The sequence below is a fragment of the Dermochelys coriacea genome, chromosome 1, assembly GCF_009764565.3.
Source record: "Dermochelys coriacea isolate rDerCor1 chromosome 1, rDerCor1.pri.v4, whole genome shotgun sequence".
NCBI classification, from domain to species: domain Eukaryota; kingdom Metazoa; phylum Chordata; order Testudines; family Dermochelyidae; genus Dermochelys; species Dermochelys coriacea.
In genome coordinates, this window is record NC_050068.2 from 237,459,865 (window position 1) to 237,487,819 (window position 27,955).

The 27,955-nt window shown below is 44.4% G+C and overlaps 1 protein-coding gene across 1 annotated transcript in view; it reads right to left on the reverse strand.

The window, feature by feature from the left end:
- PIK3C2G (phosphatidylinositol-4-phosphate 3-kinase catalytic subunit type 2 gamma) overlaps positions 1-27,955 on the reverse strand; it is a 305,063-nt gene that overhangs the window by 215,871 nt on the left and 61,237 nt on the right. The window contains exons 9-11 of the mRNA XM_043516861.1: positions 19,625-19,658; positions 10,059-10,254; positions 415-537 (exon numbers count right to left, since the gene is read on the reverse strand). Coding sequence (XP_043372796.1) covers positions 415-537; positions 10,059-10,254; positions 19,625-19,658 — 353 coding nt within the window. The remainder of the gene's footprint in view (positions 1-414; positions 538-10,058; positions 10,255-19,624; positions 19,659-27,955) is intronic.

A 27,955-nucleotide genomic window follows, 5' to 3' on the forward strand; every position in this document is an offset into this window, starting at 1 on the left:
CAGAAGGATAATGTGTGTCCCCAGAAGCCAGGCTCCCAGTCTGATCCATCTCCCTCCTTCTCCTGGCTTGTCCACTCCTTGCTCCCCACTCCTTCACTTACTGATCACTACAATCTGTGAGGATTCTATTTGCATAAAAAGGAACATCCATGCACAGAGTATCCTTTTGGCCCACACCTGGTGCCCTAAACGCAGGATAATGATCGATTAGAACATATGTCCAGGTATCAACTTTTATCCATTGCACTTAGCTTTATATTACCATGCTGGCATATTTAGAACATTATTACTACCTGTGAAATGAGCTGACACCATCTCTAGAAGACACCTTTACCCTCTCCATTTTTTAGAATCTAATATTGGTTGTGTAAAATAAGGCAGACTAGCATCCTTCAAATGAAGATTAAAACTTACTTCTCATTCCAGTTTGCCAGGAAAAAAAAAGACTTTTTAACTGGCATATTTTTGCAATTCTTCACTTGACATATTTTCTTCCCAGCATAGGTTAAAGAACAAGAAAAGGAGAAGAGCTTGTAGCTACAAAGAAAAAGAAACGTAAAAGATTAATTACAATTAAACATACCTTATAGATTAAATTTGGAGTTAGCTAGTCAGAATGCTGAAAGGCTCATCCTTATAGATAGAACTGAAATAGTCAGGCTTATGCTAGTGTTTTAATAAAAGCATATTATTATTTGATTGTTAGAGTAGAGGAGTGTTGGTTTCTGTTCCCAGCTATGTTACTGACTAAGCCTGACCCGTTACCACTGTAATCAATGGGAGTTTTGCCAGTGACTTTAAGGTGCATAGGATTAGGTTTCCATTGTGTAACATTGGGCAACAGTAAACCCCTTTGTGCCCCAGGTTCCACATCTGTAAAGAGACTATAATGCTTATAGAGATGTGTAATTACTACTGTATGTGGATTTATTATTATGCTGGTCAGTGACAGTGTTGGACACTCACCTGGTTCTGTTTACTGTTGAAGTTTTGGGTTCAAAACAATTTCAGGGCTGTCGTTTGGTTTCAGATTCTACATCATTGAAATCATATGTAATATCAGCCCCAAATGGTGAAATATTAGAATATCTGCTCTTCTTGATAGAGTTCCCCCTTCTTGCAAAACATTGTCTCCTTCTGAGATTCTGAACAAGAAGTATAGGCATAGTGTAGAGCTAGGGAATCAATTTGAACAGCAAAGCTGAAGGGGTTTGGCAACTCGAGGTTCCTATTTTTACCTTCTTTATAAAAGAGTCCGTGTTGATTTTTTCCAAGAATATTAATTATATTATATATGTTTCTATTCAGCTGAGGGGGACAAAGAGGAGGAATCAGCAGGGAGAACTCAATGAAGAAAAAGGATGCAATACTTAATTATAACTAATAGGAACTGAATCTGGTCTTAAATATGACAACAATGACATTTATACTTTTATCCTACAATTAATAAATTAAAGTTATGAAACAAAAGATAAACACTGACAAGACAGAGTCCTGGTGTAGGGGACTACGGAAGACTTTGTTACAGCCTAGCTAGGGAACTTCCACTTTTTCGTGCTGATTGGTTATTGTAGGACATAGAAACCCAGCTAGAACTGGCCATCGGCCGGTTACAATTGCTTCGTATGGCCCTTTGCCAGGTAGCGGAAAACCCCTTTTGGAAAGTACCTAATTCTATATTCATGAGCTATTTTTGTGTAGTGCTTATTAATGCTGGCTGTCTGCCCCTCCATAGGACTCCATCCCAGGCAGAGCTCCGGTGTGCTGGGTTCCCCACCTCCGTGACTGCAATGCTTGGAGTCCCTGTTGCAGGTGTGTCACTAGCCTTCAGTAAAGCCAATAACTCACAGCTGTGTGTAAGCCTCGTTTTTTCAGAGTACTCCTGCCAGGCCTGTGGTGCTTCGAACACCTTGGCCCAGAACATTTGGCGCAGTGGGAGGGGTACTCTGAGAAGCGATGCCGCTTTGGCCAAAGGTAGGGGAAGTGGGGAAGCCGTCGCTTTCCCTACAGCGCATACCAGAATGGCCCCCCGACAGAGCGCTGGGGGCCGGTAGCGTGGATCATGGCCGGGTGAGCTGCCCCGGCAGATTGGCCAGAGTTTCAACAGGCTGCAGCGGTCACGCCCGTCCAGCTGGTTGAGGGGTTACAACGGTTATGAGTGAACTGGCGCTCTGGGGCAGAGCGGCGGGTGATGGGGGAGTTAGGATGGTTCCTCCTGACTGCTGTCTGGGCCCAGGACGAGGAGGTGCTCCACTTACAGCGGCACTGGAAGGGAAGACTCAGGAATGCATGGCGCAGGCGGAGGCCCGGGCCATGGCTCAAGACGTTGTCACCTCCCAGGCAGAGCATGCCCAGGAGCTGGCACGATGCTGCGAAGTGTTGGTTGCCCGGGTAGTGAATAAAAGGCCCCTCAGGAGCGGGCGGCAACCGGTGACCACCACCCAGGTGCGTGCGGTGACTGCGGCCCCCTCCTGGGACCCCGAGACTTGGGATGGGAACATTTGGGACTCCTCATCCTCGGACGAGGGGAAGGAGGAGTCCCCTGCCGTGGCTCTGGCGCGGCTGGTCCAGGAGTTGCGGGTGCAAGGAGGTGCCCTACAACCAGAACTCCTATGCACATTTAAAACGAGTGAGTTGCAGGACATTGTGAAGACGTTCTGACAGGAACCCGGGGAGAACGTCCTGCAGTGGCTTGTGAGGGTCTGGGACAATGCAGGTAAAACGGTTCTGCTGCTCCCTTATGAATTTCAGCAGTTGGGGGTCCTATCACAAGACTCTCAGGTACGTGCACAATTGGTAAACCCGCCGCAGCCGCAGACCGGGGGACAAGACGTCGAAAGCCCCTCATTGTACCGCTGGCTGGCGGCTGCACTGGAGGCAGCCTACCCCTCGGTGGGGGAATTGGAGGCACAGGCATACCCCTGGAAGACTGTTCCGGAAGGGGTGCAAGCTCTCCGTCAATTGGGAATGGCCTGGGCCGTCACCACGGGCAGGGAGATGGGGCCGGACGATGTACAGGTGACAAAATCAATTAAAGCCACAGTATTACGCCTGGCCCCTGATGAGTTAAAACCTTCCCTCCTCGTGGTTGTCGTGTAGAAAGGGGAGTTGCGGGTGCCCTGGAAGATCTTGTGGCTAGATCTCTTGCAGGCTGGTGTCTCTCGCAAGGAAATGAATGGAAAGCCAACGGCGGACTTATATAAGCAGTGGATGCAGCTGACCCCTATCAAACATAGTGCTGGAGGAAAAGGGGAGAAGAGTGTGGAGCGAACCAAGCCAGCGGAGCCCTCTGCTCTGCCAGCCAAGTGGAAACTGCTGTGCCCAAACTGAAGGCGTGGCAGGTCCTCCGTTCCGTGTGTCGCAGCGGCCACACACGAGAGGAAGGCAGGGGACCAATGCCCCTATGTACCCCTAGCAATTCGCTGGCTGAGGGGAGGAGTCCAACACGTGTTGGCGTTGATAGATACGGGCGCTGAGGTCACCATTTTGCACTCTGTGCAGACCCAGGGCCAAGCCACTGTCATAAAAGGCATCGGAGGAGCGGAGACCCTGGCGTATGAGGTTACTGTCACTCTGATCCTGGGAAGGCTCCCCTGTTCTGGGCCACCATCTTGGTGGCCGCTATTGGAGAATACATACTGGGCATCGACGTCCTGTGGGGTCGCTCTGTGGATACCCACTACAGCCTCTTCGTGTTTGGACATCCCTGGTATGTAAGTGCACCTCGGGTATGGGAGGTATGGGCACTGACAATCCTACAGGGCTCCCCCCATTGGGAGCCTGTGGTGTTGCCTCTCCCAACTGCTGTAGTATCCAAACGACAATATCGCCTCCCTGGAGGGGAGAAGGAGATTACCCAGAATATCAGCGCACTGTTAGAGGCCAAGATTATTCGGCCCACTTTAAGCCCGTACAATAGCCCCCTTTGGCCAGTGCGGAAACCAGATGGAACCTGGCGTATGACGGTAGACTATCGCGAGTTGAATAGGGTCACCCCTCCGCTGATGGCTGTTGTGCCGGATATGGTGACCCTGATCGAGCACATTGCGGCAGCTGCCTTACCCTGGCATGCCGTAGTTGACCTCGCGAACGCCTTTTTCCCCATCGCCATCACCCCTGAGAGTCAGAAGCAGTTTGCATTTTCGTGGCAGGCCCGCCAATATACCTTCTGTGTTCTGCCACAGGGTTGGAAGCTCTCCTCAACTATTTGCCACCAGTTGGTGAGTGCCAACTTTGCCCGAATACGGCTGCCAGACGTGACCCGTTGTTATCATTACATTGACGACGTGATGGTATCCGGCCCCTCCCGTGAACTGGTGGCGGATGTGTTACATGCAGTCGTTACTGGCTTGGAGGTGCGCGGATAGACTTTAAACCTGCAGAAAATACAGGGCTCCGCACAGACGGTAGTCTACTTAAGTATTATGTGGGAGGGACCAGATCGGCAAATTCCTCGGAAGGTGCAACAAACGGTGCAGGGTTATCCCCCCGCCCCCCAGACAAAGAAAGAGTTGCAAGCCTTCCTTGGTCTACTTGGGTTCTGGCATGCCTTCATTCTCCATTTAGCCTTCCTCATGCGGCCTTTGCAGGCCTTGGTATGAAAGGTGGCACCCTGGCAATGGCAGCAGGGCCATCAAACTGCCTTTGACCTGTGTAAAGAGGCCCTGCTCACTCATGCTCGACTCCACGCTCTGCAGCCTGGGGTCCCCTTCGAGCTCGAGGTCACCACGGTAGCGGACATGGCCTCTTGGGAGCTATGGCAGCAGGTAGGGGGCCCAGCAAAAGGAACCGATCGGGTTCTGGTCCTGTATGATGAAGGGGGCTGAACCCGGATACACCCCCCTGGAAAAACAGATCCTGGCAGTGGTCTGGGCATTGCAGGATACCCAGGGCATAATGGGCCCCACCCCAGTCATCATGCGCATGCCCATTCCCTTGGGGCAGATCGGCCCAAACGCAGACAGGGGTTGCACAGATCGCAACCCACTTTAAGTGGAAGCATTACTTGCAACAGTGCATGCTGCTGGGCCGGCCCTCCCTTTCTATCCCACATGCCCTGTTACTGGGGGCCCTCACGTTCGAGCATGTGCCTTCTCTCACGGAGGAGCTGCCCCCAGTGGAAGACCCATGCCCACCTCTCAAATAGAGGAGGCCCCCTCGGTGGACCAACTGTCCACCGAGGAGCAGGAATGTGCATGGTTCACGGATGGGTCAACCTCCTATACGGCTCAGGGAGCCCGGCAATGGCGGGCCATAGCCTATGCCCCCTATGCAGATGTCGTGGCAATGGCTTGGGGAATGGCTGGCTCCAGTCAGTGAACCGAATTGTGGGCCGCCACCCTAGCAATTGAGGGTGCCCCACCACTGGTTTACCTATATACGGACAGCTGGGGCTTCCGGACCTGGATAACTGCGTGGGAGGTGAAGGGTTGGGAACTCGCAGGCTGGCCCCTGTGGGGATTGGTGCTCTGGCAGCAACTCCTGCGCTATGCCCGACGGGCCCCTCTGGCTGTGCGACATGTAGACGCCCGCACAAAGGCTAAAACCTCCGAGGTCCACTGGAATGCGGCGGCTGATACCATGGCGTGGGGGAGGTCTTGCAGCTGGCGGAACGGTACCATGTGGAGGGAGGCCATCGAGGAGCCTGAGCAACGCAAATCACGGCCCTCCACCAAGGCGCCTCCCTACCCTTGGCGGCCTGTCGAACGGTTTGTGCCAGTTGTCCGGTTTGCTCCCACTTGGCGCCCATTGCCCTCCCGGGACTGATCGGCAGAATTTCTCGGGCTGCAGGTTCCTGTCAGGATTGGCAAGTGGACTGTATTGGCCCCTTGCCTCAAGAGAGACACTGGCAGTATGCATTTACAGCTGTGGATACATACACTGGCCTGTTGTTTGTATATCCCAGCACCATTGCGGCCGCAGCCACTACGTTGGCTGCACTACAGCAACTGTGCTCCCGCTATGGAACTCCATGCACTCTCCAGAGCGACCAGGGAACCCACTTTACGGCCCAGGCTGTATGGACCTGGGCCGCAGACGTGGCAGTGGACTGGCACTACCATCTTCCGTATACGCCTACAGCAAGCAGCCACCTGAACGGGCTCTTGAAGGATCAGATCCGTTGCCTCACTCCCACCCATATGCTCCGCGGGTGGTCTGGGGTGCTGGAACAGGCTGTCTGGCTACACGCCCTTCCAGCGTCTGGTCTTTCCCCCTGCCGTACCTGCCCACCTACGAGTAAATCTCATACAGGCGCCGGGTGTAATTGACCCCGCGCAAGGCTTAGTTACTTTGTATGTGCCACATCCTTATACCCTGCAGCCCGGACAGGAGGTGAACCCCTGGCCCGCCCAGTCGCAGCTCCAATGTGAGCCACCATGCTTATTTTTTATCACACCGTTGGCTTCAGGCTTACAATTTTATCCCCCGTATTGGTTAAGTTCGGACCGTTCGTTGGGCGCCCTCTCTTGCACTAATGTTGCAACAGAGCCATTGCAATGGAAGCGAGGGGATGCCCTGTGTAACCTGTTTCCTTTACCTCCCGTAGGTCTAGAAACCAGCGCCCCGAGCGAGACCGAATAGCACGTATTGGCTAATGTGTGATGGATGGTACCGCAGTGGGAATTGCAGGCCGCCATAGTCCTCACCACCGGGGAAGGATGGGCAGACATACTCCCGGAAGGGGAAAACTATCCCCGCTTGGTCTCACTCTCCCATTTGTCGCGGCGCTCCTTATGAGAATCACTGCAGAAGGAGCTGCCACCTCCTCTGTGAATGCCTGGTTGGTGTTAGACCACAGTGCTGTTAATGCGACGTTGTTTTGTTTACCGCGTACGTATGCCGTGGGTGCCGTGATGGAAACCTGTTTCATCGGCGTCTGCACAGCCCTGACCCTTGTCCAGCACTATTCCTTACTGAAGACAATTGACAAAACTATTGCATATACGGATCTGTATGCCTTGGATCCCGCCCAATACAATCTAGACGTGTCAATGTATTCATTTCGTCTTGCCAATGTAACTATTGCCTTTTCTTGTATGTTCTTTGTAAATGCCAGGCATGTTGGGGCAAATCATACCAATGTGGATTTAATTTGTAATGAAAGTACTGATGTTTCATTTGCATACAGGCATATGAAATTGCCCACAGGATGGTTTCTCTTATGTGGCAGGACTGCTTACACCTACATCCCAGCCAATAGTTTAGGGGGCCCCTGTGCCCTAGGCCATGAGGCCCCCCTCATTTTTCCACATCCTTCACAAGTCCCTGCCCGCCACCGGAGAGACACCATCCCTCTTGACTCTACCTGTAAAGCTGATGTAACCTTATTTTCTGAGGCTGAGGCTGTGGCCCTTGCTTTTTCATTGATTGGCATTCCTGGGTTGGTGATGCATAATTATCATGCAGTGGAACACCTTGCGTGTGCTGTCGCGAAAGCCAGCAACCTGACCTCTACAGTCCTCACACTCCTTTCATACGAGTTGGGCGAGGTACGCCAGGGAATGCTGCAAAATAGGCTAGCCATTGATTATTTGCAACTCCGACACGGCCACCCGTGCCAGGAGTTTGCTTGCTTGTGCTGCTTTAATGTGACGGACGCCGGGCCCTCTGTTGAAGCCGATTTACAATGACTCTGTCAGTTGGCGGAAGGGATCCGCCAACAGCAAGGAGACGCCTGGCTTTGATCCTGGCTCTCCACGTTACGGGGTTGGGCTGCCCATCTTGTCCAAGGCCTACTTATTGGCCTTATTTGCCTTCTTGGCTTGTATTTTTGATGCCTTTGCAGCCATGGCCTAGTCTCCCAGTGCTATATGCGGTCTCCCCTCCGCAATGTATCCTCATGGTCTTTGACGTCGCTCGAGAAAGCGAGGGGAGGAATGTAGGGGACTATGGAAGACTTTGTTACGGCCTAGCTAGAGAACTTCCGCTTTCTCGTGCTGATAGGTTATTGTAGGACATAGAAACCCAGCTAGAACTGGCCATCGGCCAGTTACAACTGCTTCGCATGGCCCTTTGCAAGGTAGCAGAAAACCCCTTTTGGAAAGTACCTAATTCTATATTCATGTGCTATTTTTGTGTAGTGCTTATTAACGCTGGCTGTCTGCCCCTCCGTTGGACTCTGCCCCAGGCAGAGCTCCGGTGTGCTAGGTTCCCCGCCTCCGTGACTGCAACGCTTGGAGTCCCTGTTGCGGGTGTGTCACTAACCTTCAGTAAAGCCAATAACTCACAGCTGTGTGTAAGCCTCGTTTTTTCAGAGTACTCCTGCCAGGCCTGTGGTGCTTCTAACACCTTGGCCCAGAACACCTAGATTTTATTATTTAAATTGCAATAGAACACTGTAAGAATGCATTATAAATAGTCCCTATCCCAAAGAACTTAAGCTCTAAGGCCTCCTTCTTGGAAAGATGTATTCCTAACTTTAAATGTTGTGAATAGTTTAATTTAAGTCAATAGCATCGCTTACAGTGCATGAAGTTTAGCACATGCTAAAGTCTTTGCAGGATCAGGGTTTAAATTAGGTAGACAACATGGAAAGCACAGATATAATTTGTATCATTATGTTGTTCTGTAACTTGTAAGGTTCTATACATTATCTATTTTAAGAAGAAAGTAAGGCAGACAAAGGAAGCAACAAGATGAGAAGAACAGCAGGAGCATAATTGTACAAAATTGTGAACAGGCTGAAACAAGAGCTTAGATGTGAGGGCCAGAATTGTGCAGTGCCTTAGAAGTAAGAATGAGAAATTTGAATGTGAAAAGAGGCAGGGAGCCAGTAAAGGCATCGAGAAAGGTAGGTTACAGAGCTGCAGTGGTAGGAAAGGAAGACTATTTTAGCTACTGGAAAGATTGGGAGATTTAGAAAGAAAAATGATTCTCATTTTCTCATATGCCTGTATATTGAGATGGCACTCAAGTGATCAGTGGCCTCTAGGCCACGTGTAATTTCACATCTTAGTGGTAAAACCTTAAAATAAAATACACTGGGAACAATACAACCATCTTCAGAATCAAAGCGGTGATTATGCTTCTGTATCTATTATCTTCAGTAATGCAAATTTTCCAAAATTTTTATTAAACTGCTAATTATAGCTAAATGCTGTATAGAACATTCCTTTGCTAATGTTCTAATGCAAATGATCCCATTGTGTTTTAATTAGTCATCTGCAATTCAAGGAAAAGTGAGTGAATGGGAAAAAACATTAATAAAAATCTAGAAAACTGCATGTCCCCCTGTAACAATAATACTGCCAGATTGCAGTCATCTGACCCTCTCTTGATTGCCTTGGTGTGGCGAGGGGAAAGTGTTTTCCTACAATAAAGTAGGAAAACCAGCCATTTGAAGAGACACTAATTGAACAAATAAATAATGTGGCAGAGATTATTTTTATTCGTTTTTTTCTTTTATTAAAGTGGTCTCCCTCTGTTTTTCTCTGAGGTGCTTAATGTACCAGATACAGTCAGGCTGATAAAACTACAAACGTTTTTAACCATCATCTGTAAACAAAAATTGTCACAGCATAGGTGTAGCCTGGTAATCATGGTTTAAATACATCTACCATGAGTGCTATTGCTAAGGTCAAATTCAGACCTGCTGTAAGCAGGTGCAGCTCCACTGATTCAGCAAGATGGCCTGGAACCATGCACCACTCATTATGCAGGGCCCACATGCACCCTGCCACACCCCTCTCCGTGGGCAGGTAGCAAACCCCTCTCCCCCTTCATCCACAACCCTCTCTCTTGGCAGGTCTCTTGCTAACACACTCCTGCCAGAGCAGCTACCCACCCTGCCACTGTCCTCCCACACTTGTCTCAGGTTGCCTCCTGAGTCCTCCACCTATGATCCCCTACCTATAATGCTCCAAAAAGGACCTCTCTTCGGTGTAAGTGGGTGCAGCTTCCTGGAAAATAATACAGCTGCCTCTGCTTACACTAGATCTGAATCTGATCTGTGTTTTCATAACAGCAACACAAAACAGGCAGCAGCCATGCACTGCAGCTAGCTGTAATACACATGAGGGAAAGAAGCCCTTCTAAAGAGAATGACTGGCACCTCTTACCTTTTCAGCCAGGCTGCTGGGATGTTGTGGGCTGCATAAACAGTGAAGCTAAAGTGGGGATCTAGGTCGACATCTGCACATGAAGGGCTTCTAAGTATTTTTGCAGGCCGAAAATCTGTGTGGAAGCTGCTGCTGAAAACATGGATGAGATGGGAGATGGCTGTAGACAGCTCTGCCACAGCATTCTCTATCAAGACTGAGGTGGGAAATAAAGGTTAGCAATAGGTCATTGGTAAAGAAGCATATTTATCGTAAGACATCAATTATGGCTTTGAAATTCCTCCTATTAAAATTTAATTAAAATGACAATCTAGCAAGTGAAGCCAATTAGCCATCTGTGCTCCTGAAAACCATCTTAGCTCATTTTCTGGTATATCAACAGTCCTTTATTACAATATCTTCAAACTAAGGCATTTACAAAGGAAGACTTTTTAAACGACTGTAAAGTCAATGTGCTTCAGCTATGTCATTTCAGTCTCTTAATTCCAACTCTGTGAGGATGTTTATCATTTTTCTGCAGCTAAGCAACTATTTAGTTCAGGGGACCTGGCAACATAGTTAAGAAGAGTTGAGAACTAGTGCAAGTTAAATGTTAATACTATGTGATTATTGCAATGTGTATTGTAGGACATGTATAGTAATTTATTAATCTATTGTACAATTGTATTCAGAAATAAAATAGATAATGGCTCCAATTCTCTACTGTTCTGCTTCTATGCCCACTGACTTTCAGCCACATTTATATTCTCTATATTTCTTGGGGCAGCCTGAATCCCACTGTAGGTTGGAGCCCTCACCAACTGGAATAGAGCTGTGGGTGTGAAGGGCTTTGCCAGTTTTCCTGGTGTCTCCTGGTGTCGGGGGCATGTCATGAAGGAAGGGAGACAGCCAGAGTGCAATGTGCTGGGTATTCTTGGTTAATCTAGTGCCAGGATGCTTTAAAATACTCTAGGGTTGCCCATGCCTTTCCCTCAAAACCCTCCTTACTTCCCAAGGTATGTGGGTAACCAAGAATAACAGCTAGTCCACCTATTGCTATACTTGTCTCTAGGAGTGGCCAATAGTGGATGCTGCAGAGGAAGACCCAAGCATCCATAATGTATCTATTTGCTTAATACTGTAGCACAGGGGAAATGTCTGCTTGACCCAAGTTAATTTTCTTCCTTGAAGTGAGAGGATCAATATCCCTTCCAGTTTTATTGTAGCTAGTGTAAATGCAGATATTATTCAGATTCATATACATTTCTAAACCTTTCTGTAATAAGATTTAAAAAATCTTAATAGGATAAACATGCTGCATACTATAATTAATATTTGATTCTTTCCCTATCCGATTAAGAGTTTGAAATCTGGAAATTTTTAGGTGAATTGTTACATTTCCCAATCTCATTTCAGCTGCAGTAATTTATCTTACTATATTTTAAAAGCATGCCACTGTGATCTTATCTTAGCATAACTGTGACCATTTGCTCATGCAGGACCTGAAAATTACATAGATGGTGTCTCTAAAATAAATGTATAATTCATGTTTTTGTATGAGAGTTGCAAAATGGATCATGAAGACCTGATATGAACAGCAAGGAAGAAAGATGCAATCAACCCTAAAATATCCATAAATATCATACAAAATATACTAAATTCTATAATTCACAGGTGCGGTACCTCCAAAATTATTGCACCCTTCTTGTCTCAGACTACCCATAAATCGAAACAAGAGGATATAGTTTAACTGGACTACTTTTTCATTATTTTCTATTAATCTCAATGCTTGTCCAAACACAAGTGTGCACGAGTGAGTGGGTTAGAGTGTATTTTGCCATCTATGGTCCTGATTCAACAAAGCACTTAAGCAGGTGCCTGATTTTAAGCAGCTACTTAAGTCCCACTGAAGTTAATGAGCCAATGCTAAGCTGAACCGGGACCTATATATTGTCTACATGTGGGAGGTGCCAACTTGTTTTGCCTTTCATTGCTGGAAATATGCCTCCACATCATATCTCCAGAAAAGAATGGCTACAACATTGCCTCTTATAGTGTTATGAATGCCTCTTCTGGATCTGAATAACGAGTACATTTATAGTTTGATAGGCTAACAAAACTCTCTCACAATCCTCTTCAATCTATTTTTGTTTATACCTCTCTCCTCTGTTCTTTCTCTCACCATTTTCCTATTCATTCATTTTACTGTTCCTTTTCTCCATCTACCCTCCTTTTGTATTACCTGCATCTTTTACTTGACTCTTTTCCTATCCTCAATGCCACTCGTATGTCCCTGTAACTCCTATAAACAATTTTGTAATTTCCATACTAAGCCTTTCATTGTGTTCTTCTGTGCTCCACAGAATTACAGTCAACCACATCTACATGTCCTAGGAGCTCCAGAACAGGTTTGATGAGAAAGAGGCATATTTAGAAATACAAAGAAGGAGTTCTATTATATGAAGAGATGGCTCTCTTGGACCAAAATAGTATACATAAATCCATCTGATCCAAAATGGATTAATTTGAGTGAGAGTTTGTGAACATACAGTCAACAGCTGCCTGGAGGCAATTATTTAGTGAAGTCCAGGGCTTTTCACTTGTCCAAAGTGGAATGTATGTACAGACAGTCCCTTCCTATCTGCAGGCAGTACCACTGAGGTCCATGGCTGCAGGAGAAAGCCGATAACTACAATTTGCAGAAGGTTTTTCTCATCTCTTTGAAAAACACAGCGAAACATAGCTTAGAAGCATTTTAAAATGCCAACTACAACCCTCAGTTTGTTGAAACATGCCCCTTGGCCTCCAATGTTTCTTACATAATCACACGTTGAAAGCTGTAGGACAATGTTTCTGATTATATGTACAGGACAAGAGAATACGAGAATACATTACCCAAACCAGAGGAGGAAAGCTTATTTTAAATGACAAGAATCAGAACAAACATGGATGAGCTTCCAGATCATGGAATTCTCCATTTATATTCTTAGGTATATTGTGGCAGTGGAAGGAATGACAATGGATCAAACTTAGTACTTTGGAGCTAAAATATGTCACATCACTGGAACAATATGTATTGTGATGGGGCAAGGCCAGATGGCTATAGAAAAGTAGTGGAAAATAGATATATTAGCTCCAGGCTAAACAAATCCCTGGTACCAGGTTAAGTGAAATAGAAGCTGCTCCAGGTCAATTAAGACACCTGGGGCCAATTAAAAACTTTCCAGAAGGCAGGGAGAAGGCTATGTTGCTTGGGACACCTGAAGCCAATCAGGGGCTGGCTGAAACTAGTTAAAAGCCTCCCAGTCAGTCAGGTGGGTGAGCATGTCAGGTGCTGTGGGAAGAAGTTGCGCTGTTGGAGAGGCTGAGTAGTACACACCACATCTGGCACAAGGAAGGAGGCCCTGAGGTAAGGGTGAAGTGGAGCTTGAGGAAGTGAGGGCTGCTGTGGGGGAAGTAGCCCAGGTAATTGTACATGTCATGTTTCTAAAAGATCAGCTACTATAGCTGATACTATTAGGGTCGCTGGGCTGGAGCCCGGAGTAGAGGGTGGGCCCAGGCTCCCCCCACCTCCACCTTTGCCCCCTGTTTAATCACTGAGACTGGGAGACAAAAGAGACTGTGCAAGGAAGGATAACTTCTCCTCACCTCCCTTGCTGGCTTATGATGAAAATGGCTTAGTAGACTGGTCAGCTCCCAGACTGCTGTGCTGGGCAACACAAAACGGGGAAGAGATGGCCAGCCCTCTGTAGAGATAGAGGTGGTTAGGGACTATTTAGAAAAGCTGGACGTGCACAAGTCCATGGGGCCGGACGAATTGCATCCGAGAGTGCTGAAGGAATTGGCGGCTGTGATTGCAGAGCCCTTGGCCATTATCTTTGAAAACTCGTGGCGAACGGGGGAAGTCCCGGATGACTGGAAAAAGGCTAATGTAGTGCCCATCTTTAAAAAAGGGAAGAAGGAGGATCCTGGGAACTACAGGCCGGTCAGCCTCACCTCAGTCCCTGGAAAAATCATGGAGCAGGTCCTCAAAGAATCAATCCTGAAGCACTTAGAGGAGAGGAAAGTGATCAGGAACAGTCAGCATGGATTCACCAAGGGAAGGTCATGCCTGACTAATCTAATCGCCTTTTATGATGAGATTACTGGTTCTGTGGATGAAGGGAAAGCAGTGGATGTATTGTTTCTTGACTTTAGCAAAGCTTTTGACACGGTCTCCCACAGCATTCTTGTCAGCAAGTTAAGGAAGTATGGGCTGGATGAATGCACTATAAGGTGGGTAGAAAGCTGGCTAGATTGTCGGGCTCAACGGGTAGTGATCAATGGCTCCATGTCTAGTTGGCAGCCGGTGTCAAGTGGAGTGCCCCAGGGGTCGGTCCTGGGGCCCGTTTTGTTCAATATCTTCATAAATGATCTGGAGGATGGTGTGGATTGCACTCTCAGCAAATTTGCGGATGATACTAAACTGGGAGGAGTGGTAGATACGCTGGAGGGGAGGGATAGTATACAGAAGGACCTAGACAAATTGGAGGATTGGGCCAAAAGAAATCTAATGAGGTTCAATAAGGATAAATGCAGGGTCCTGCACTTAGGATGGAAGAATCCAATGCACCGCTACAGACTAGGGACCGAATGGCTCGGCAGCAGTTCTGCGGAAAAGGACCTAGGGGTGACAGTGGACGAGAAGCTGGATATGAGTCAGCAGTGTGCCCTTGTTGCCAAGAAGGCCAATGGCATTTTGGGATGTATAAGTAGGGGCATAGCGAGCAGATCGAGGGACGTGATCGTTCCCCTCTATTCGACACTGGTGAGGCCTCATCTGGAGTACTGTGTCCAGTTTTGGGCCCCACACTACAAGAAGGATGTGGATAAATTGGAAAGAGTACAGCGAAGGGCAACAAAAATGATTAGGGGTCTAGAGCACATGACTTATGAGGAGAGGCTGAGGGAGCTGGGATTGTTTAGTCTGCAGAAGAGAAGAATGAGGGGGGATTTGATAGCTGCTTTCAACTACCTGAAAGGGGGTTTCAAAGAGGATGGCTCTAGACTGTTCTCAATGGTAGCAGATGACAGAACGAGGAGTAATGGTCTCAAGTTGCAATGGGGGAGGTTTAGATTGGATATTAGGAAAAACTTTTTCACTAAGAGGGTGGTGAAACACTGGAATGCGTTACCTAGGGAGGTGGTAGAATCTCCTTCCTTAGAGGTTTTTAAGGTCAGGCTTGACAAAGCCCTGGCTGGGATGATTTAACTGGGACTTGGTCCTGCTTTGAGCAGGGGGTTGGACTAGATGACCTTCTGGGGTCCCTTCCAACCCTGATATTCTATGATTCTATGATTCTATGACTGTGACCCTTGTCTCTAGAGAAAGAAGGGTTACGTGGAGGGTCACAGTGAGCCTCTGAGGCTAGCAAAATCGGCCAGGAAACATGGGACCCACGGAGGCAAGGACGGGCTTTGTCACAGTATACATACACTAGCCTTGCTATAGCACCTTGAAAACTTACTAGTACAAGCACAAAATGCACTCTTACAATGATTGCGGTGATGAATGTGAAAAAATTGATATTTTACATGACAGAAAAATTAGCCACACCAAATAACCTGATGAATAGAACTTCACAAGGCTATTATAGACCAGATTATATTGTGCACTAACATAATTTTGCAGAAGAGTAGATCTGATAAGTCCCTTTACAGATTAAACTGAATGCAGAGTGGTCCAAACAAGTAAAAGAAGGGGCCCTAGTGTGTCTTCTGCTGTGATTACTTAGTGTTTTAGTATATTTTGAGGTAAAGGGTAAGAATCTTCCTAAAGTAATATTCAATCCAGCGTATAAATAGATGGATGTTCATTTTTAACTCCTGAAAGTAGCCGGTACACTTTTTTCTTGATACCAAAACCCAGGGTTGTAACCAGAGAGGGCCAAGTGGGGTGCAAAGCTGCAGGAGTGGAAAAATGGGGTGGGAAAAAAATGGTAGGGGGTGCAAATGTGCTTGTTCACCCTCGGAGCTAAAATGACTAGTTACAGCACTGCCAAACCCACTGATCTCTGATTTATTTACTGCTATGTGACCTCCATTTAAAATCCCTTTGCAGCTTCGAAGACAGATATAGCTGTTTCTTTCCACTCTTCATTCATTAAGCAGGACCTCAGTTAACAATACTAGAGACACAAATATCTTGGCAGGTTTGTAAGCATCCATTACTCACAATAGCTGGGCAAAATCTTTCTTACATAGTCAGCTGTTACATAGGATTGGGTGTACCATGTACTCTATTTGTTCCTGAAGCCAAGAATTCCAGTTGCTTTTTGTGATTCATGGATTTTAATGCCAGAAAAGACCATTATGATCAGCTAGTTTTAACGTGTGCATAAGAGAAGCTGTAAAACGTGACCCAGTAATTCCTGCATATTCATAACTTCTGTCTGGTCTAAAGTCGACATCCATTCTTGATTTAAAGCCTTTAAATGATGGTGGAAACCATTTCACACCTAGGTAAATTGTTTAAATGGTTAATTACCCATACTGTTAAAAATCTGCACCCGATTTCTAGTTTGAAATTATTTAGTTTAAGATCTCAGCCGCTATGATGTGGACATGCCCACTGGGAAATGGACTGAGACCATGCATGATGAAATTCAGCTTCTGCAATGCTCTCCACAAAACACATTAATTCTTTCGCGTGCTCTCTTTACAGAGAGAATTCCTCCTCCAGTAAGCAAAATTAAGTAAGCAATTTAGTAACTGAAAGTGTTGATTTTTACACCTGCAGCATATACTTTCTAGACTTTGGAAAACAAAGAATAAAATAAGTTAGCATATATCAGATTTCTTTCTTTCTTTCTTTCTTTCTTTCTTTCTTCCTGATCCAGTATTATATTTTTATGTATTGTTTTAGTCTTAGACCTTCTGTCAAGGTGAGTATTTTGTTGTTGTTGTTGTAGATTATGTCAGCTCAATACATGTTAAATATGCCCTCTGTACTCCTGTATTCATATTCCCTCCAGTTACTACATAAACTTGATTGTTTGGATCAAAGTGACTTTTTGTTTAGAAATGGCCTTCAATTTTATTAAAAATGCAACAATGTGAAAAAAGCTCAATCAAAACAAAATGTATTGTTCAATCCAAAATATGTTTTCTCAACTTTGTTTAACCAGGGAAAAAAATAGGCAAAAATTGGTGGGGTAGAAAAAGGGTTTTTTTCAGTTTTTCATTAAAAAAAAGGGAAAATTTGAATAAAGCAAATGTTTTGTTTCTTTTAAAAATGTTTGTGGAAAATACTTTCAATTTTCTGATCATTTCTAGAAATAATTGTCAAATTCCAAAACGAATGTGTCAAACTTTACATCTTTAGCAGTGTCAGGAGACCATTAGTAATCCTCAAGCAATCAGGATATCTATTTTACATTCCCTCCAAAAGATGGCATCTCTAGCAGCACAGAGGAAAGATACTGTCACTTGAACAATTCCTCTTTATGGTGCACCAATAGTCTTTGTGAATGCCTCTGACCAAGTACTGACCAAATATTAAGGCTGCTTATTCTGTCAGATATGACCTCAGGTAGTAATTTCATCAGAAGGCTGCATACTATAATACTGTACGAACCACTAATCCATTATGGCTTCACAGAAGACAACCAGGTTGAGTTTTGTATAAACTTGCTTGTCTGTCTGTCTGTCTGTCTATAACCTGGATCACAATAAACCCACAATGTCAAATCTTTATTGACTTGAATAATTATATTCTCTATTTTATGGGAACATGCTGTTGTGTAGACAGGTGGGAAGTCTAGAAATTATCATCTTTCCCCATCACAAGTTACTATTAATAACAGAAAAAAGTTTAATAAAAATAGCTTAAAAAGACAATACAAACAGCATCACCAGGATTTAACCTGTTTGAATATTAAGATGCCATCAAGTTCTGGCAGGACCTCACTAAAATCAGTAAGTTGCAGTTCCGAAGGGTACATTACAGAATGGATTCTGCAGTGCTTATGAAATTAAGGGTGTAGCCAGAACACACACAAAAGCCTTCAACTGAAAAAGACTGACACTTCTCTGGCATAAATAAAAGGGTGTAGATAAGCAGATAGGCAAAAATCTGTTAGAGATCTATAATGCTCCTCAATACCTCAAAAAGATTTTCTGAGGAAAATTCTGATTCAGTAAAGCCCAAGCTTGCAAATAGCCTTATACAGAGGAATGGTTTAAATTCGTACCATGAGGGTGTTTTCAAGAGAGTGCGGAAGAAGATGCATAAGGTGTATGAGGGATAGATGGTAACTAGCAACTATTAATTTCTTTCATGTTTAGCAAATTGTTGCCATAACTAGAATTGAACAAAGCTCATGGGATAAACAACTTCTTCCAAGGAGGAGGAATTCCACAGATCATAGGTGCCTCCTGCTCATGGCACTTGAATGCTCACCTCTCTGCTATGCACAACAACACTTTGCTCTTTCCTGCAGCTGAGGATGTAGGTGCTCTTTATACAATTGTGTTATTATTTAATTTATTTATTTGTAATGAATTTGAAAAATGCTGGAACGACCAGCCTGAAGTCTAAAATCCTAGATTTATCCAGAATACAAGTACAGTTGCTTAGCAGCTATAAACTATCCTGGCATTGATCTGGTCACCATCTCTAAAAAAACCTTGTCTATACAGAAAACTTTTCCAGAATAGCTATTCCTGATGTATTCAGGAACAAGAGTGTCCACCCCTGGAGTTAGAATGCCTTATTTTGAATTATCTTAAATTCACTTTGGAAGCAGATTGAGCTAATTTGGAATAAAATACACCGAGCTAATCTGGAATAGTCAATCGGTTTTAAATTTACAGTTTACCTTATTCTGGATCAACTTTCATGTATAGACAAACCCTAAACATGAAGGGCTTCTACATTCTTTACATCCATTCAGTTCTCAGAAACTCAGATCATACTGCAATGAAGAGAGATGCATACAAAAAATTTAAATTTTATTTTGCAGTATGAACATCAGTCTGAGGAAATAAACTGAGATCATTTAGTTAAATCACTTAAGACATCAAACAGCAATCAGGCAGTAACAATTTTCAGTCACTACTAGTCTGGTCTGATTTGAACTAGGGGGACTAAAGATGGATGGTTGTTTGCCCCCATTACCATTTTACTAAATCCCTTAAATTATATCATTAACATAACAGCACCAGAGTTTATTAAAGAAGGACAGAAATGTTACAGACAAACCTTAATTTGCAGCTTCACCACGGTGCTTTATTTTTTTTCAGCAGGAGAGGGAGATTAAGGACAACCTCTAAAAGGAGCTCAACGCACTTTGCCTTTTAAAATGCCCACTATAACAGACTATATTTTCTAATCTGCAAAAAAAATAATGACTATTTTATCTCGAAGATGAATTGGAGACAATATAATGATCTATATAGACTTTGAAACACTTGCCTTTGCTTTACTTACGGCAACTGTCTTATGCTATAAATTAAGAAATGAATTATTTAACATTAATTCAAATTGAAGAATGCACATTTTGCTGATTTTTATTTTTTGTATTAATGTATAAAAGAAACATCTTTACCTCCGACTGGAGTTTCTACATTTTGAAGTGAATTCTAAAAAGAGAAGAAAAAAATCGTGAGTATTTATAATACAGAAAAGACTGAACATCAGCTTTAATTGATGTGGGAAGTGGTATTGGTCAGGCATGGAGATTTCCTATGGGAACTGCATGGAGGTGGGGCAAAAGGGAGAAGCATAGATCATGAAGAAAGTACTAGATTTTGACTCAGGACATCAGGGTTTGGTTTCTGTTTGTATCACAAACTTTCTGTATGATCTTAGGTAAGTCACTTAGGGTACATCTACACAGCCCACAGCAGTGAGTCACAGAGTCTGGGGGGACAGATTCAGCCTTCTGGGGCTTGCACAACAATAGCTGTGTAGCCGCTGTGGCTCACGCTGGAGGTTGGGCTCTGAAGCCGAGGGGATCACAATATCTTCTCTCCCCCACCCTTTGTGTGTCTTGTCTATTTCTATAAGTTATTCTATGTAGACAGATGTCACAACCCACACAGAGCCCCATTAACTTTTCCAAATGGGGTGCCTAAAAGCTAGGCTCCCAATTCCTAGCTAGATAGCTAAATTGGAAGCTTGATTTTCTACAAGTGCTGAGCAGGCAACATCTCCCACTTCCTTCACTGGGAGCTGCCTGGTGCTCAGAACCTCTGAAAGATCAGACCAATTATTTATGTGCATAAATAATTTAACAGACGATTCTTTAAAATTTAATTTTAACCAGCTGTGCCACCAAGTCCTCATCTGCAATAAGCACCATTCATAAGTTAATATTTACCAAGATGCTATAAATGCTGAAATATAAAGCTGAAACATAGACAATGCCTATATAAAATTAATGGTTTCAGAGTAGCAGCCGTGTTAGTCTGTATTCGCAAAAAGAAAAGGAGTACTTGTGGCACCTTAGAGACTAACAAATTTATTAGAGCATAAGCTTTCGTGAGCTACAGCTCACTTCATCGGATGCATTTGGTGGAAAAAACAGAGGAGAGATTTATATACACACACACAGAGAACATGAAACAATGGGTTTATCATACACACTGTAAGGAGAGTGATCACTTAAGATAAGCCATCACCAACAGCAGGGGGGGGAAGGAGGAAAACCTTTCATGGTGACAAGCAGGTAGGCTAATTCCAGCAGTTAACAAGAATATCAGAGGAACAGTGGGGGGTGGGGTGGGAGGGAGAAATACCATGGGGAAATAGTTTTACTTTGTGTAATGACTCATCCATTCCCAGTCTCTATTCAAGCCTAAGTTAATTGTATCCAGTTTGCAAATTAATTCCAATTCAGCAGTCTCTCGTTGGAGTCTGTTTTTGAAGCTTTTTTGTTGAAGTATAGCCACTCTTAGGTCTGTGATCGAGTGACCAGAGAGATTGAAGTGTTCTCCAACTGGTTTTTGAATGTTATAATTCTTGACGTCTGATTTGTGTCCATTCATTCTTTTACGTAGAGACTGTCCAGTTTGGCCAATGTACATGGCAGAGGGGCATTGCTGGCACATGATGGCATATATCACATTGGTAGATGCACAGGTGAACGAGCCTCTGATGGTGTGGCTGATGTGATTAGGCCCTATGATGGTATCCCCTGAATAGATATGTGGACAGAGTTGGCAACGGGCTTTGTTGCAAGGATAGGTTCCTGGGTTAGTGGTTCTGTTGTGTGGTGTGTGGTTGCTGGTGAGTATTTGCTTCAGATTGGGGGGCTGTCTGTAAGCAAGGACTGGTCTGTCTCCCAAGATCTGAGAGAGCGATGGCTCGTCCTTCAGGATAGGTTGTAGATCCTTGATGATGCGTTGGAGGGGTTTTAGTTGGGGGCTGAAGGTGATGGCTAGTGGCGTTCTGTTGTTTTCGTTGTTGGGCCTGTCCTGTAGTAGGTGACTTCTGGGTACTCTTCTGGCTCTGTCAATCTGTTTCTTCACTTCAGCAGGTGGGTACTGTAGTTGTAGGAATGCATGATAGAGATCTTGTAGGTGTTTGTCTCTGTCTGAGGGGTTGGAGCAAATGCGGTTATATCGTAGCGCTTGGCTGTAGACAATGGATCGAGTGGTATGATCTGGATGAAAGCTAGAGGCATGTAGGTAGGAATAGCGGTCAGTAGGTTTCCGATATAGGACAAATGCTGTAGTTTCTTTTGGTAACTCTCAGTGGGATCAGAGGGTAATGGCTTGTAGAAAGTGGTGTTGGAGAGCTGCCTAGTAGCCTCTTGTTCATACTCTGACCTATTCACCCCCCACTGTTCCTCTGATATTCTTGTTAACTGCTGGAATTAGCCTACCTGCTTGTCACCATGAAAGGTTTTCCTCCTTCCCCCCCCTGCTGTTGGTGATGGCTTATCTTAAGTGATCACTCTCCTTACAGTGTGTATGATAAACCCATTGTTTCATGTTCTCTGTGTGTGTGTATATAAATCTCTCCTCTGTTTTTTCCACCAAATGCATCCGATGAAGTGAGCTGTAGCTCACGAAAGCTTATGCTCTAATAAATTTGTTAGTCTCTAAGGTGCCACAAGTACTCCTTTTCTTTTTGCGAATACAGACTAACACGGCTGCTACTCTGAAACCTGTGATTATGCAAGGCACTGAATTTAGCCGTATAGAGTGGAAATCTGTCAACTTCATGAAAAAACTCGCACAGATACAGACAGACATCATCTTCCTCTCCAAATGCAAACAGATGGACATCATACCGAAAGGACTGAAGGTAAAAAATCCATTACAATCTACATACCACACAGACTATGCTGACAGCTTGTGCCACACACTCTCAAGGAAACTGCGGAACCACCTGATCAACATCCTCTACAGCAAACAGGGAAAGATTAAGAATGAGCTCTCAAAACTGGATACTCTCATAAAGAACCAACCTTCCACACAAACTTCCTCGTGGCTGGACTTTACAAAAACTAGACAAGCCATTTACAAAACACACTTTGATTCTCTACAAAAGAAAAAGGACACTAAGCTATCTAAACTACTATATGCCACAAGGGGCCACAACAATGGTTCCCGTAACCCACCCAGCAATATTGTTAATCTATCCAACTATACTCTTAGCCCAGCGGAAGAATCTGTCCTATCTCGGGGCCTCTCCTTTTGCCCCTCCACCCCCACGAACATGATACAGTTCTGTGGTGACCTAGAATCCTATTTTCGACGTCTAAGAGTCAAGGAATATTTCCAACACACCTCTGACCAACATATTAACCCACAGAGACCTTCCTGCCAACACTACAAAAAGAAGGATTCTAGGTGGACTCCTCCTGAAGGTCGAAACAGCAGCCTGGATTTCTACATAGACTGCTTCCGCCGACGTGCACGAGCTGAAATTGTGGAAAAGCAGCATCGCTTACCCCATAACCTCAGCCATGCAGAACACAGTGCCATCCACAGCCTCAGAAACAACTCTGACATCATAATCAAAAAGGCTGACAAAGGAGGTGCTGTCGTCATCATGAATAGGTCAGAGTATGAACAAGAGGCTACTAGGCAGCTCTCCAACACCACTTTCTACAAGCCATTACCCTCTGATCCCACTGAGAGTTACCAAAAGAAACTACAGCATTTGCTCAAGAAACTCCCTGAAAAAGCACAAGAAAAATCCGCACAGACACACCCCTGGAGCCAGGACCTGGGGTATTCTATCTGCTACCCAAGATCCATAAACCTGGAAATCCTGGACGCCCCATCATCTCAGGCATTGGCACCCTGACAGCAGGATTGTCTAGTTATGTAGACTCCCTCCTCAGGCACTTCGTTACCAGCACTCCCAGCTATCTTCGAGACACCACCGATTTCCTGAGGAAACTACAGTCCATTGGTGATCTTCCTAAAAACACCATCCTAGCCACTATGGATGTAGAAGTCCTCTACACCAACATTCCACACAAAGATGGACTACAAGCCGTCAGGAACAGTATCCCCGATACTGTCACGGCTAACCTGGTGGCAGAACTTTGTGACTTTGTCCTGACCCATAACTATTTCACATTTGGTGACAATGTATACCTTCAAATCAGCGGCACTGCGATGGGTACCCGCATGGCCCCACAGTATGCCAACATTTTTATGGCTGACTTAGAACAACGCTTCCTCAGCTCTCGTTCCCTAATGCCCCTACTCTACTTGCGCTACATTGATGACATCTTCATCATCTGGACCCATGGAAAAGAAGCTCTTGAGGAATTCCACCATGATTTCAACAATTTCCATCCCACCATCAACCTCAGCCTGGACCAGTCCACACAAGAGATCCACTTCCTGGACACTACGGTGCTAATAAGTGATGGTCACATAAACACCACCCTATATCGGAAACCTACTGACCGCTATTCCTACCTACATGCCTCTAGCTTTCATCCAGATCATACCACTCGATCCATTGTCTACAGCCAAGCGCTACGATATAACCGCATTTGCTCCAACCCCTCAGACAGAGACAAACACCTACAAGATCTCTATCATGCATTCCTACAACTACAGTACCCACCTGCTGAAGTGAAGAAACAGATTGACAGAGCCAGAAGAGTACCCAGAAGTCACCTACTACAGGACAGGCCCAACAACGAAAACAACAGAACGCCACTAGCCATCACCTTCAGCCCCCAACTAAAACCCCTCCAACGCATCATCAAGGATCTACAACCTATCCTGAAGGACGAGCCATCGCTCTCTCAGATCTTGGGAGACAGACCAGTCCTTGCTTACAGACAGCCCCCCAATCTGAAGCAAATACTCACCAGCAACCACACACCACACAACAGAACCACTAACCCAGGAACCTATCCTTGCAACAAAGCCCGTTGCCAACTCTGTCCACATATCTATTCAGGGGATACCATCATAGGGCCTAATCACATCAGCCACACTATCAGAGGCTCGTTCACCTGTGCATCTACCAATGTGATATATGCCATCATGTGCCAGCAATGCCCCTCTGCCATGTACATTGGCCAAACTGGATAGTCTCTACGTAAAAGAATGAATGGACACAAATCAGACGTCAAGAATTATAACATTCAAAAACCAGTTGGAGAACACTTCAATCTCTCTGGTCACTCGATCACAGACCTAAGAGTGGCTATACTTCAACAAAAAAGCTTCAAAAACAGACTCCAACGAGAGACTGCTGAATTGGAATTAATTTGCAAACTGGATACAATTAACTTAGGCTTGAATAGAGACTGGGAATGGATGAGTCATTACACAAAGTAAAACTATTTCCCCATGGTATTTCTCCCTCCCACCCCACCCCCCACTGTTCCTCTGATATTCTTGTTAACTGCTGGAATTAGCCTACCTGCTTGTCACCATGAAAGGTTTTCCTCCTTCCCCCCCCCTGCTGTTGGTGATGGCTTATCTTAAGTGATCACTCTCCTTACAGTGTGTATGATAAACCCATTGTTTCATGTTCTCTGTGTGTGTGTATATAAATCTCTCCTCTGTTTTTTCCACCAAATGCATCCGATGAAGTGAGCTGTAGCTCACGAAAGCTTATGCTCTAATAAATTTGTTAGTCTCTAAGGTGCCACAAGTACTCCTTTTCTTTTTATATAAAATTAATACTGCAGTATTGCATGGGTTTGTTTCTTAACAGCACACTGTTGGAACCCTCACCCCACTGAAGAGTCAGTTATTCCCTTATACTCATTAATCTCTTTGCTGTTGATCAGGGACACCACACTTTAGTGGTCCCTGTATTCAGCAGGAACCTTTTAAATGCTCTAATTCATTCAAAGGTGACATACAGCAGTACTAGTACCCAGCTAGTTAGGCAGTGCTCAGCTGGTTAGTATGCATGGAAGTCTAATGCTTACTTGAGGGAAGAAAAAGCGTACTGGTTTGAGATGTTTTCTCACAATCTTTACACAGTGAAACAAATGAAAACAGAGACCTTTGTTTTATTCTCTTGCATTTTGTAAAGTAAATCTTTTTGGAACAGCTCTGATAATTTCAACATACTGTAGCCCATTTAATATATAATGGATTAGTGCCTGTTCCGGCAGGATTTGGTCTCCTAAGACTTTTTGTGAATCACAGTAAAAAAGTGTGTGAGAGAGGGATAAAAAACATTAATTGTACAGCAGGCCCAGAATTTTCCTTGAATAGATTTTAAAAATTCTCAGGGTCAGGATGTCTGGAAGACTGGATGAATCTTTTAGAGAGAGACACCGCCAGTTCATGCAGAAACTATCACTGATGCCAGCTTCTTTCATAATCTCCCAACCACAGTATGGGAGCTTTCATGGCAATGAGGGTGATTTAAATAAAAAACACAGAGTTGGAAGAAATATAGGCACTATTACATATATAAATGTTGATGGCATAGATAGAAGCAAAGCAAGATATGCAAAAATACATTACCATATGTAATTTACCTTGGAAGGAGCAGGCAGCAGTTTCCCTGAGGGGTAGTGTGTGCAGGCAACCCGCCAATTGGATGTGTAAAAAGTGTTCCAAACAAAACCACAATACACAGTATTCTAAAAATCAGGAAACCATGTAAGAAAGGAAATAGAATTGTTCTTCTGGCATCTCTCTATTTCCTGTTGGATAATCCTGCAGCACAAGGAATGCAGCAAGTAACTATGGAAATTTCATTTGAGTAATAGCACCAAAATTGGAAAAAGGATGATCCTTGAACTAGTTACACATCCTGATTTCAGGCTTTCACTAGACAGGGGCTTATCCCCATGGAACCCCACAGGAAAGCTACACTACTTTGGCTGCTATGTTGATGGGTACTATAGAAACACTTAAACCATACATATTAGATAGATAAGTGATCCATAGATCCCTAAGAATCAAGGGAAAAAATATGTCAGCGGTGGCCAAAAAACACTGCACTGTATTTTTATGGGGCCAAAACTCCTACTTATGACTTCTATGTGAGTTCTGCTTGAATAAGGACTGGAGGAGTTGGCCCATCATCAAATATCAAACTGCTGAATACTGATTCAGGTAACACATATAAATATAGAGATAAATATGATGAGCTAAATTATACCTCCTGAAGATCTGGCTCATCATTTATCCATACCTGCATATGTGTGTGTGTGTATATATATATATATATATATATATATATATATATATGAAATTATACTAGAAAACTGAGTTGAACTTGAGTTGCTATACATGCAGCAAAATATTTGTCTGCTTTTATTACATTTATAATGCAGCTGCCTCTGGATGAGAAGCAGCTCCTTTTGCAGCAAACCTGAACTTTTGAGGGGCTGCCCAAGTCTAATCAGCTGTCCTAGCACTTCTTTCTGAAAAGAGTAGGAAACAAGAAGCAGCAGCGGCATTTGCTGGCACGGGAACCATTTGGTAGCTGACTTCAGCTATTTTTTGAAGTCAGTTGTTAATCAGCTCTGTCTCACGTAGGAGGGAGGGGGGTATCAGTCAAGGTCATGGACAGCCTTCAAAAGAAGGCTTCAAGGAAAAGTAAGCTAGGTCAGCTAACCAAATCTGAAAGGAAATGTTGATAGAAGAGAAATCTCATCAACATGAAACTACTTTTTTGTAAAGTTTGTATCAATCTAGATGTTCTATTCAGGGCTAGGGAGAAAGTATTTTATCAGAAAAGAATCCACAATACCTTCTTTTTAATGTTCAGATTAGGCCATAACAGATGAGTAAACACCACCACCATTTATTACTTGGTTTACAGTGGCACCTAGAGATCCTAGCTGAGACTGGATTTCCATTATGATAGGTGCATGCATGCAAATAATAAGAGGCAGCTCTTGCCCTGAAGAACTCACAATTTAATTAGGCGAGACAGAAAAAAGGATTATTATTACTGTGCCTATTTTCAGTATAGAAAACTTCGGCACAGAGAGATTGTGTTACCTGGTTAACATTACAGAGGATGTCTCTGGCAGAGCAATGAACTGAGCCAGTGCTGGGAGTACAAGAGAAACCCACCACAGGGACATGTGAACTAGAGTTCTCGCTACAGAACAGATCAGTTTATTATTTGGGTTCTCTCACCTAAGTGCTGAATTGCCAACCAATCCAGTTTACAGTTTTATAGGACCTGGAACTAACCCTGAAGAAATGCAGAGCCCAAGCTTTCAATGGATTTAATTCACTAACAGAAACTTAAGACTCATGTAAAAAGACCTGCAATCATAGCTCTTCCCCCCCTCTCCCCAGTTCATTGCTGCATTTAAGATGCAGTTTTCTGATTAGAGGTGTCCAAGGCAGGCCATGATTTGGATATTTCTGTCTCTGGTTTCAAATGGAATATCTGAAAACTGATTCTGACAAGTTAGGCAAGCCTGACCCAAACTGGATGTAGGTTGCTTCTTAGGATTTGGGTTCAA